Genomic DNA, 12,872 nt, shown 5'->3' on the forward strand with positions numbered 1-12,872 from the left:
CAAAATGAGAATGTTGGTAAGTGAACTTTAATTCTGTGAATTTAATCATACATTCTCTTCAGTGGATATCTAATTGTGCCTTCTACAGTCTGATTTCTATGAATTCAAAAGCTGCTAAAATGAGTGAGTTACGTGGTTCTCGGGTGTGAGGACTGTCACACAGTCCATCTCTAGAGACTGGGGGACCCTGGTGGGGAACCCCATCTGAAGCCCTTGTCTTAGTAAGTTTAGGTGAGTGACATCAATGAGGACTAGGGACTACCCCATTCTCCCTGATGCCCTATATGCCCTCTGAATTAATGACACACTCTCTCCTCACACACCCTCCCAAATAAAAGCAAATAAGGAAAGTGACTGAGGGCTCATGGCTCTATTTCTAACCAGAAACAAAGCTGTTTCCCTGCCTTCTTTCTTGGTGACTGTCCTTCTACTCCTAAGTGGGTTTAAGAGTAGCTACTGCCCAAAAGACACGTGCAGAGCATCCAGTCCTTGCCTCCTCGGGCTCCCACTTTCCCTGTTAAGATGGGTGCCCCAAAACCAACATCACTGAACCCTTCATGCAGAAAAAGAGGTGGTCTGAGTATCATTTACATGTGCCTTCCTCATGGAGACTTGCATCACATTGTAAGCATTTTAAAGATGTATTTATTTATTTTCATTTTTTAGAGACAGAGAAGTGGAGCGAGAGGCAGAAGGAGAGGGAGGGGGAAAATCTCAAGTACGTTCCCTGATGTGCGTGGAGCCAGAGCCCGACACGGGGCTCAATCCCACGAACCTGAGCCGAAATCAAGAGTCAGACCAATGACCAACTGTGCCACCCAGGCGTCCCCCACATTGTAAGCATTTTAAATACAGATATTAGGAGTTAAAAAATTAGATCACTAAATAAAAATAGATTTCACATAACAATAAAAGTAAATATCAGTATTAAAGAGCATACCGCAGTACCCTGGGGTTCCACACACTGTCTTCATGAGTACTTGATGTTCCACAATTTTAGAGAGTCCAAAATCAGCTAACAACACAAGAGAAAAATTTAATGAAACAAGTCTTTTCTCAGCTTTTATAAGATGACAGAGTACTTCTGTTATTCAAAATCAAATGGACTCATTTGTTTTTGTATCTGATGATGGAGGAATGAAGAAGGGGACCAGTCACCTGGGAGAAGAAACTGAAAAATAATAATTCGAATCTTGCTTTAAACTGGAGAAAAATATGATTCCTAAGTACGTTTTGTGCTCTCCTCTATAATTTCCAGCTTTTAGCAAATAAACTATTTGTTCTTGAAGTAACAGTTGCGATAGATATATTTTGTATAATGTTAACTCTGAGATTTACGAAACAGTAACTCTAAAATACAATATAGAATTAGGGATACAGAATTAGTAATCCATGGGGAGAAATCAAAATACAAAAATTATGCTTTCGTGGATGTCAAAGACATGAACAGAAATATCAAAAGGCTCATTCTGCTTCAAAATAATCTCATTCCTTAGTGTATCTGATGGATACGGATTTACTCTCATATGAGGAACAGAACACTTGTTTTGCAAGAATCCTCTTTATTTATTCCTCAGAATATTACTGAGGTAAAACATTACCCAAAGCTGCTACCATTATAGTCTGTTTGCTGGGCTACTTCTCTCTCACTCAGGGAACATCAGGAAACATTCAAGGCCATTCTTCAAGAGGGGCAGGTGCAGAACTGATGCCATTTTAGACTTCAAAGATAAACACACATTGCCACCGAGGTGCTGATCCCTATCAGGGAAAGCAGCAGGAAGTCCTTCAGAAAGAAAGCCTCTCCTGTCTAAATTAGTATCTATCCATCCATTTAAAGAAATTTCTTTAAGGATAAAATCTTTGAAAGTGATGTCAAAGGAAATGGAAGTCTCCCTGCTGTTCCCTGCCTTTCAGGAGTGATTACAAGAACAAGCTGGCTGCCTAGCAGGACTTCCGTATTTTTTCTTTGGGTTCTTGCATTCATAAGGCACATTATGTTGTCTGGCTCTTCCATGATATGTATAACTTAATTTTCAAAGGTGTTAACACTTCTAATGCGGTGCACTTATCACAGTAACATTATACAGGCCCGCGCCAAAAGAACAACATCTTTCAGAGGACTTAACACAGATTCTGCTATGGAGAATTCCTGTAAAATAAGTTCTGTTATTATTATTTGCAAATGAAAAGACAGGGGAAGTAACATTTAATATACTTTTTTCTAAAATGCTGATTTAAAGAACTCTTTGAGTAGATTGGAATTTCACAAATTCACCTTTGTAGTTCTTCAAAATGCTTATTGGGAGAAAAAACAAGGTTCCTGGAGTCAAGTAAAACTTGGGAAAAGCCTCACGATACACTAATTTAGATGTTAGTTTACACATTAGCATTTTTAGAGTTCTGGGAAGTCCTGCAGAAATAAAAAATCTTGCTTAAGTTGGCATTTCCTAACTGGTTTGACCAACCTTTGCACTTCCACAAACACTCCCATCTCCCTCAAAGGGAATTAGAGTATTTACTCTTGTTCGCTCAGCTGAGGAACCAGTGTTCTGTGGCCTGCGCTCCGGGAAATACAGACCTCAATTCATCTCTGTTCATATGAACAAGTGACTCAGATCCTAAATTCACTGATACATACTAAGCATTTTGTGTTGAAGTCCTTGAATATCTAAAATTAAGCTCCAACTAATTTATGGAATAAAAGTAACAAAAAAGTGTTTCGTTATCTGTGATTTTCTTCTATATAAACTTACGTACAAAATACACCATCACCTTCTGAAGCCCCTGTCATTTCTAAGAGCTATGTTTCCTTTGTGTCCAGAACTTCTAGGCACTGATTCCAAATGAATATATCAGGAAAGGACTCAGACTTCCAAAACAAGGCATTATTCCTTTACAAACACCGAATATCCAAGGAAATTAAATGGAGGCAAAACTGGATGGAACAATATTTTAAAATTCTATGGAATAAACTTCTTCTGCTCTGGGAAAGGGGTCATAAGACTTCAGGAAATGTCCTCACCGATTTTGAGTGGTGCATCGGGGGCTGGAGTTGCATAGAGAAGATTCTCTGGTTTGAGATCACGATGGACAATCCCATTTTCATGTAGGTACTAAATAGAGAAATAACGGAGTAACATTCCAGTAACTGTATTTATGGTCCCAACATTTATGTTTAATCTTTTCAGAATCAGAATAATCTTTACTATGTTATGTGATTCCACAACACACACATAAGATGATTTAAAAATAAACACCATAAAGGAAAATAAGTTTTGTACTATACATAATTCAAGAACAGCTTATATACAGTTACCTAAAAGTGAAATGCAGTTTAAAGTGTATAAAACCAATTGCCAGAAATAAAATATTTACTCCTCAGAGAATATTAGTTGCAGTTCTCTTTATGCGCATTACCATATAAGTTCAAATCCGCTAATTATTATTATAATAAAGTCAAGGTTCTGTGTATTGAAATTTGTCTGGTTTATTATCTGAATAAAGCATAATTGTATGTGTCATTTTAGAAGCTTACAACCATAACAAAGACTTAATAATTATTGCTTGAACAGGCATTTAGATGTGAGTAATTATTATAGAGGACTATCCTTAATATGATAAATATTGTTTAAAGATGATAAACGCTCTCACAGGTTCTTCTGAGGATTAGTAAACCCAACCGTCAATATAGAGTCGCATATTTGAGATGATCTTAAAGATCGCTTCAGGCAACTCATTTTATTATATTTTAAATTATTTTGTAAATCATGTGTTATCACACATGTAACACACTCTTACTGTGAATGTGGAAGTCTTACCTGATCCTGCTTCCCCTAGTCTCAGATCCCTCTCCAAAAGTAATCACTCATCACTTTGAAATGGCTTGAACGTTTTTCTATGAATTCACAAATACGAATATATGTATGCAAGGAAATACTCCTGATTTTTCCCTTTACTTACATAAATGTATGACTAATATTAATTTTTTACACTGCTTTTTTTTATTTAACAATATCTCTTTGAAACCTTTCCCACAAATCACTACAGCTTATTCTATTTAACACTTGTGTCCATTTTGCTGAATGCATCGTAATTTATTTTGCTAATCCCTTTTTGATAGACATTCAAGTTTTTAAAAATTAATAATGCAGCAATAAACCTTCTAGCACTTGGATATTTGGGTGTTTTTGCTTGTGTTCCTCTAGGACAGATAGCTGGAAGCAGGTCTGGTGGGGTCAAAAGGTCGATTTAAAATTTTTAAACTCCATCCATATTAACTCACACAAACAGTGTGGTCATGTTTTCCAAACATCTTTACCAAATCTGCACTTTTTTTTTTTTTAAGAATTTATTTATTTATTCGGCAGAGATAGAGACAGCCAGCGAGAGAGGGAACACAAGCAGGGGGAGTGGGAGAGGAAGAAGCAGGCTCATAGCGGAGGAGCCTGATGTGGGGCTCGATCCCGTAACACCGGGATCACGCCCTGAGCCGAAGGCAGACGCCTAACCGCTGTGCCACCCAGGCGCCCCCCAAATCTGCACTTTTAACTTCTGCTGAGCTGCAGTGTAAACACTGTATCTTAGGTTTGGTTTAATTTGTCTTTCTCTGTTTACTGGTACAGGATATGCTTTTCGGTTTTCCTCTTCTGTAAACTGCGCATTTATATCCTTTGCCCATTTAAGAGAAAAAATTGCCAGGGTACTTCAGTTTTTCTCCTTTCCTAACTCCTAGGGGAAGGGTGGGAATCTTTTTTTCTATGCCGAGTAAGAGAAGGTGGATAGCTTCAGGGTCACAATTTGTGGTGCTTGACACGTCTCACTTAGTGATTTGGGGAAACAGGAACTGATATCCAGCTCACTCGTGAAAAACAGAGGTGGTTAGAACAGGGGAGTAAGAAGAGAGGGCCTCAGTGAGATTCAGCTGCCCTCAAAGAAGAGCTGAACAAGCGTGCGCATTTCTCACACGTTCAACGTGGGCTGTGCAGAAGGGAACCACGCGAGTCTCCCTGAAGAATGTTTTGTGCTGGTGGTGATGCCATCTCGTCTCAGCATTGCAGGAAGCAGAACATGAGGGGGGTGGCACAGGTGGTTGAGGAATCACTGACTCCTCAGAGTACCTGAAGAGCAAGAACTGGCCTGCAGCGGGTCTCTGCAGAGCCATCGATGGTGTCCCACAGGAAAGAACATCAGGCATTTGTCACCAGCCACACCCAGAGACCACAGACGCCAGACTGTAACTGCACCAGTCTGGGAAGACCTTTGCTAACCCTCCCCCTCCTTCCCCTCTCCTCACGGTCACCCTCACAACAACCCTCGAAGGAGCACGATCAGTTGGTGGATAAAGAGGAAGAGAAGAAACTAACAAGTATTCCTATCCCCTCTGTTTACAAATTATAGATCTCTAAGGTCCACGTTGGGGGAAGTTGGATGAGTCTAAAATTTTGGCCTTTTTCTTACCCAAGAGTGACTGGAAAAGCTATGGAAATGGCTTGAAATTTTATTCATGAAGGAGAGGAATGGATTCACAGAGTTGATTTGCCAGGACAACTGTGAGACAAAAGAAAGTTGCTTTTGTTACCAGGTCGAGCTCACTCCTAGTGGATAATTATCACGTGTAGACAATAATATCATAAATGCCCAACACACTTACTGTGTTCCAAGCACTATTATAAACATCTCGCACCTATCAACTCGTTTAGTCCTCGTAGCAGCTCTGTGAGGTAAATCATATCAATGCTTGCTCTGCAGATGAGAAAGCTGAGGCACAAAGAGGCCAGAGACATGCGCAATGTCACAACCAGACACACGGACTTGGGATTCAGACATAGGCACGTGGCAGTGGAACCACGGCCTTGCCCATTAGACGACTCCCAAGCGGGTGCTTGATTGTGTAGGGTGGGCATGAGAGGAGAATCATAGTGAAGGAGAGGAGAGGAGAATGATAAAGGAGTGGGAAGGTCATGGGAAGGGGAGGATCGGGGAGAAGGCAGAGGGCCATGCTCAGCCTTAGTGACACCCAGGGAAAACCCACCAGACCCCTGAGAAGGAAGATGCTATAACTTGCAGAAGCTGAGTTTGAAGGCAAAAATGCAAGTTTCTCATATAGTTGTTTTGGGAACATACCTAAGAACTGCAGTTTGGGATCAATGGAAAATATTGATCTCCCCCACTCCCAATCTAACCCAATTAAGAAGCTCCATTGCTTTGGGAAGAAAATGACACCAAAAATAGCAACACAATAACAACAAATGAGATAAACTTACAAGCGCTGGTTTAGCAAAGTACTAATTATATAAAGATTCTCATTAAATACTGTTCTGGCTTTCTCGAAGAGAAATGGTAGTTTTGTGTTCTAAGTCCAAATTAAAACAAAACAAAACAAAACGACACCATTTGGCACTCTGTAGAGGAGAGCTAGACCAGATAACAGAAGAAAAATTTTAGAAAAAATAATAGATTTAGGAGCTATGCACTAACAAAGGAACAAATTTAAAAACAAAATAAAGCAATGGAATACTGAAGGTCATGGGCTTAAAAATATAGGCAGGAATCATTTGCTATAAATTACTTGGTGTAGAAAGATTATGAAAAGTCGAGATATAATCATGTACACGTGTGGTAGGAAGCATTTAAATGTACTGACTGACAAAATGGCAGGAGTCACTATTTTATTTTTGTTTAAATCCACTGATTGCCTTTAACCAATAGTTAGTATTTTTAACTTTTACATTGTCTCAAGTCAGGAAGCCAAGCAAAAAGGAAAACGTGGAATATGATCTTTTGTCTTCCCCCAAGAAGATACAATTGTTAGAAGCAGCAACACTTTGAAAGCACCAGTTCTCAAACTTCTTGGTCTTAGGACCCCTTTATAGTAAAAAAAAAAAAAAAAAAAAAATATTGAGAATCTCCAAGAGCTTTTGCTTATATGAATTATATCTAACATTAGTTACTATGTTAGTAGTTAAAACCAAGAAATAAAAAAATTACTAATTTATTTAAAAAAACAATAAATTCATGACATATTGACATAAACATTTTCTAATAAAAATATATTTTCTAAAACAAAAAAATTAATGATTGCTGTGCTATTGTTTTAAAGTTTTTCAAATCTCTTTAGTTTCTGGTTTAATAGAAGACAGCTGGATTCTCCCATCTGCTTCTGCACTGTCTACTGGAAAATCACACATGATGCGCACTCTGAAAAATTCCACCGCACTTTCACAAGTGAAGGGAAATGCTTTCATATCATGACAAAATAGTTTCGACCTCACGGACCCTCTAAAAGGGAGGTCTCAGAGACCCTCCAGGAATCCTTAAACTATATTTTGAAAACTTTTGTCTTAGAGCATCTGAAGACATAAAAAGGGCAATTTAAGAGCTGAATAATACGCACAGTGCCCTTTATTTTCAAAGTGGGTTTTAAATGAAATACACACCTCTAATCTCATCGAGAATTAACCTTATCTGACCACATCAAGATCACTATCCACGGAAAAGTAAAAGAAAAGAAATCGAGGGAGAAAACGCCCCTCAAAATTGTGTACTCAAGGGAAATTGTGCAAAGACATTTTATAATATTGTATCAGTCATATAGAACTGATTAAAAAATACCCAATTATGGAGAAAAAGAGCCCATCAAGATATTCTTGATCTTAGCTACAGTTTACTTAAATCATGGATACAAATAGACAAAAGGGTGGGAAAAATTGAGAAATGAGATAATTGCATATTCTAGAATAAACTAAGTGTTGAAAGTAATCATAATTAAAGTAAACAAAGGCAAGCAATAACATTAAAAATTAAACACCACTTTGGAAGACCTCTAAAACCTAACAATTTAATGGAGAAAGAAATAATAAATCTGACAACTCCAGCACCTAGTGAATCTTGACTAATCATAACCTTTATTAATCAAGTATTAAAGAACAACAGCATGAGAGGCGCTGTGGGGGAATACCCCCCAAGTACACCTATATTAGCCTTGCGACCTGAAAACAATCTGTCTGCCCTGCAACTCCCAGTTTCCCCATCTGTAGCACCCACTTCAAAGGTCGTACTGAGAATCAGAGGTGAGGCATGGAGGCACTCAGCATGGAGTGGATATTCTGTTCTATAAACAGTAGCTGCTGGGACTCTATCACTGTTGTTCCATGTCTCTTGTACAATAAATTACAATCAGAAATCCTTTGAGACTTGCTCTTTCCTGAAGTATCAAAGGACACTTTGATCAGAAAATATTTGCTTTTTATTTCATCACATTTTCCTCTTCTGTTTTGGTGGCCAAAAACTCAATGCACAAGCAGTTTCAATTACAATTAACTAGCCTGGTTTGGATACATTTACTTCTCCCTCTCTGCTTTTTAAAAAATTCCCTTTTCCACTTTAATAGCTTTATTTTGTATGTGTTCTTCACTTAATCTGCCACAACTCCTTTTCCCAAGAAGATGCATTATAAATTATAGAGTAACAGAATGTATTCTGTATTAGTCTTCTTCACCCTGGAAATAGGTCTAAGGGAAATACGAACTGTGTTCAGAATTTCCAAGAACATTTAGAAGATATAAAAGGAAAAAAGTATATGGCGATTAGGATTTGAAACATTCTTACTATACCTTTTCTCCATTAGAAGACAAGGAATTACTATGATAAACAGTATTTGTCACTGATAAAGAGTTGCATTTCCAAGCCCATCGTTCTGTTTATGGTCCATTCTCCTCCTCTGGCTCTTCTCCAGGAGCCATCCCAAGCGCTGCTTGGGATCCTATTTCACCCCCCCCCCCATTCACAGGCACTGCCCCATCACTTCTGCCTTTTCTCCCACTTCTCTCTTGCTATTCCCTCTTTCTGCCCTTTCATCATATACATAGCTCTAGACTGGGTAGTATCACCACCAAAAAGAAAAAGGAGAAAGAAAACAACCATCACCTCCATAGTCTCCCAAATACACACATTCCCGTCCTGCTCTCGCTGCCCGCAACTATTTCCTACTCTTCTAGGTCTCCACTCAGAGCTTCCATTTTCTTCCCTCTCCTTTTTCTTCAACACATTAGAATTGTATTTTGGACCCCATCAAACCCAAGACACACTTTCTGACTCTTTATTTGACCAGTTTGGCCTCTGAGCACATGGTCTTATCTCTCATTTGGACTCCCATTTCCTGGGGCTCTTGCCACACTGGCCACCTGGTGCTCCTCGCTCTTTGTTCTCCCCTCAGTCTCCTCCCCCAGCCTCTCGTCTCTGACTTGCTCAGCACCTTCTGCTTTTCCTTGGTTTCCAGAGTGAGTTCACTGAAAGCCACAAATAAAGGTATTCTTCAAGCTCAACATCTCAAAAACTAAACTCATTATTTACCCTAAATCTACTCCTGCACCTGTATTTCCAAACTCAACAAATGACATCATCCATTTGACTAAGGCAGAAACCTGGGTTTACCCAACTCCTCCATCTCCTTTACCAACACATCCAATCCATGATCTATGACCATGTAGCTGTCCCTCCTTAGTGCCTCATGCATCTACCTGCCCTTTGTTCCCACTTAACTGCTCTTACCTTAAGCCAGGCCACAAACATGTTTCCCTATTAATTACTCTGATGACTAGCTTTAATTACCAGCTTCCCAACTTCCAGGGTTGTTCCCCTGCAGCCCGTGCTCCACAGTGGCATGAGAATAATTTTTTAAAAGTGCAAATTTGGTCATATCATGCAGCTGCTTAAAATCTGCAGCATCTTTCCATTGCTTTGGTCATGCAGGGCAGCAACAGTGTCGTATTTGATTTTGTATCCCTTGAGAGTCACAAACTCTCTAGGGGTCAGGAAGATACCCTGAAAGAATGAAGTTGGCAGAGTGTAAAATAAAAGGAAGACATTGGGAGGTCCCAGGGACTGCATCTGTCCCTAGGAAGCATGGCCCTTTAAGAGGCAAAGGAGACTCAGATTGAGCCAGCCGTTGTCCCACAGGAATGCAGGCCCTACGTTGTTAGCTCTTCTGATTTTTCAAGGCAAGACAGAAATTCAGATTTTCTGATGTAAAATATTACAAATTTTAAATGTTGGCACTGAAATTGAAAATTTTAAAAGCCTGAACGTGGTATAACAAAACACCCTGCAGTCTGTGATTCCTGCTTTGGAATTTAAAACAGGCCTTGGCACTCAGTAGATGCTCAATAAACATCTGGGAAGTATGTGAATAAATATGCGGATTTTTTTCTGATTCTGTTTCTTAAATTAGATCTTTACTAAGACTGTGCCGGTAGCCTTCTCTTTGGCTATGAACTCTCCCTGAGCTTGTCTATTCCCTTCCCTCCAGCTACTTCTTATAGCCCCCAAAAGTACACATGTGTATAAGCAAATTGTGTGATAGGGTTATAATTAATTTTAACTTTTTCTTCTATGAAATTTAACTATAAAAATGATATATTATTTAGGCAATGAATTTTTAAAAACATAAATTTTATCTAGGTGGCAGGCATTTCATGTTGGCTTATTTTGAATACCAGGCATCTGCTCTGAATGACGTGCTCTGAAGAGGAATAGTTACACCGAGTTGGTAACTAAAGACATGAAGCCACTATATTGCTAGCAGTTTAAGACTGTAAACACTACTCCATGATAGTATCCTAAGAGGATGTCCTAGTTCAAACTGTTGTTTTCTTAAGCTCCAGGACCTATCTCCACCTGCCCAGGTCTCATTTCCAGCTGGCTGTATCACGGAAACCTTAAGTTCAACATGTCCAAAACTGAACTTTTGGCCTTCTTCCAGCCCTGTTCTTTCCGTTCTTCCCACCTCAAAATGTAATGCCTCGGTGAACTCAAGTGTTCAAGTCAGAAACTGTTTCTCTCCTCTCCCCCAGTGCCTCCATCCTACTCACAGCAGAGTATTGTGAATTCCAATTTCAAAATGTCTCCAGAATCGCCCTGCCTCTCTCCGTGGCATTGCCATGATCTTAGCTGGACCACCACAGTGGTCCCTTAACTCTCTTTTATTTCCAGCATGGCCCCACCTTCGACCTATTCTCCACACAGCAACATAGGAAATCGGGCCATTTCTTCTCCTTGGGAAGCTCTTCAGTGGTTTCCCATTACTTTACCTCAGCTTTTGAGGCATTGGTCATCTGGCTCCTGCCTTCCCCACCAGCCTCATATTCTGCTACTTTCCCCTCTCTTGCTCTGTTCTACTCATACTGACTTTCTTTCAATTCCTCCCAAGCCCAAATTTTATTCCCACTTCAGCATCCTTCTCTGGTTGCCCCTCCTCCTGGAATGCTTCTATACCTTTTTTCTTTCTTTCTTTCTTTCTTTTCTTTCTTTCTTTCTTTTTTTCTTTTTCTTTCTTTTTCTTTTTCTTTTTCTTTTTCTTTTTTCCCAGCCAGCCCTCCTCATCCTCAGGACTCAACTTATAATGTCAGTTCTTAGGGAGGTTGTATCTGTCCTTCCAAACTAACATATGTGCCCACCCTTATATGCTCTCATGGGTGCCTCCTATTTTTCTTTACAGAATGTCTGTTTCTTTGCAAGCTTTATGTTTAGGATGCCTCCCTCACTAGACTAAAAACCCATGAAGACAAGGAAATTTTTATCTGGTTCCTCAGATATTTAGTTTCTTGTACAGTGCCTGGCACTAAGTATGTACTCAACATATAGTTTAGAATGATCAATAAATAACTCAGTTTTCCTATAGGCATATATGTTGTTCTACTTTTGAATCATTAACTTATAGATACTCAAAGAATGGTGGTAATCTACAAATGATATTCTTTTGCCATTATTAATCTGTAATAGAAGTTCAAATTCTCATGCTTACATTGTAGCAATAAATTTCCACAGCAACATCACTTCATAAATTTAACTGAAATAAGGCTCAGCATCTGTGTGCTTATGAAACATACGATACTTATTGGATAATAATACTTAGCCACTTCAAAGGTACTATGAGATTTACAGCATCACTCTGAGAAAAGCCAAAACCCAGTAAGAACATTTTAACTCTAAGATCAGGCAAAAGGGTTTCATTCTCATAATGACATCTTGAATAATTATATAGTTTTTGTTCTTCTGTAGTAGCGTTGATAGTTATGGCTGAATTAATTTCTTCACATCCTTTGAAGGTGATCTGAATATCCAACACAACATATGCCTCAGGGGAGTTTGGGCAAGGAGAGTCGAAAATTCATCTGTTAGTTTTCTCTTCAGTTTCCTTCATATCTCAAACATTCATAAGTTGTACTTGCCAGTGTAAGAAAATGGAACTGAGTAGCGATTTGGCCAGCTATAAGGACATGTTAACGAACAATGGGCAAGCCGAAGTCCTTTGTTTGTAAATGAGGGCACCATGCTGGGCCCTCCCTCCAGTGATTCCCTTGAAGAGCACTGAGCCTGCTGCTGTCCCCGAGTAAGGTTCCCATGCAAGCATCTCTGCTTTAGATTTGGGGTGTGGCTTACAAGTGTCTAGATAAAGCAAAGCTGGGGGTTTTGGAGTAGCGATGGAGTAGCTAGAGTAGTAATGTCATGGGGAAAGGAAAGAGGATACCAACAGAGAGGATAATTAGTAATGCCACTGGGTAGGAAACCTGGGGTATCAGGTTAGGGCACTTGATAGGCAAAGAGGTCATGAAAAATAGACTCCAGTTCTTGTTTCTGATTTTGGTATGAGTCTCCTGGTGTGCAAAGTCAGAGTGAGGTAACAGGGGTACTTTCAACAGGCTAGAAATTCATATTCCTGTCTATACATAAATATATGTGCATGTTATAAAAGTCTACTAAGTACATATTTGTAAGAATGGTCTACATACTACTAGTGGGAAGTATAATTTTATCTATACTATTTTGCTTAGATTCAAGCAAAAATCTAAAACATTCACTCAAGACTTCAA

At 39.2% G+C, this 12,872-nt stretch overlaps 1 protein-coding gene across 1 annotated transcript in view; it reads right to left on the reverse strand.

The window, feature by feature from the left end:
• Nucleotides 1–12,872, reverse strand: part of CAMK4 (calcium/calmodulin dependent protein kinase IV) — a 209,837-nt gene that overhangs the window by 29,432 nt on the left and 167,533 nt on the right. Inside the window, exons 6-7 of the mRNA XM_008704943.2 lie at nucleotides 3,026–3,116; nucleotides 941–1,015 (exon numbers count right to left, since the gene is read on the reverse strand). Of these exons, the coding sequence (XP_008703165.2) occupies nucleotides 941–1,015; nucleotides 3,026–3,116 (166 nt within the window). The remainder of the gene's footprint in view (nucleotides 1–940; nucleotides 1,016–3,025; nucleotides 3,117–12,872) is intronic.

This window comes from Ursus maritimus, unplaced genomic scaffold, assembly GCF_017311325.1.
Source record: "Ursus maritimus isolate PB19 unplaced genomic scaffold, ASM1731132v1 scaffold_5, whole genome shotgun sequence".
Taxonomy (NCBI): Eukaryota; Metazoa; Chordata; class Mammalia; order Carnivora; family Ursidae; genus Ursus; species Ursus maritimus.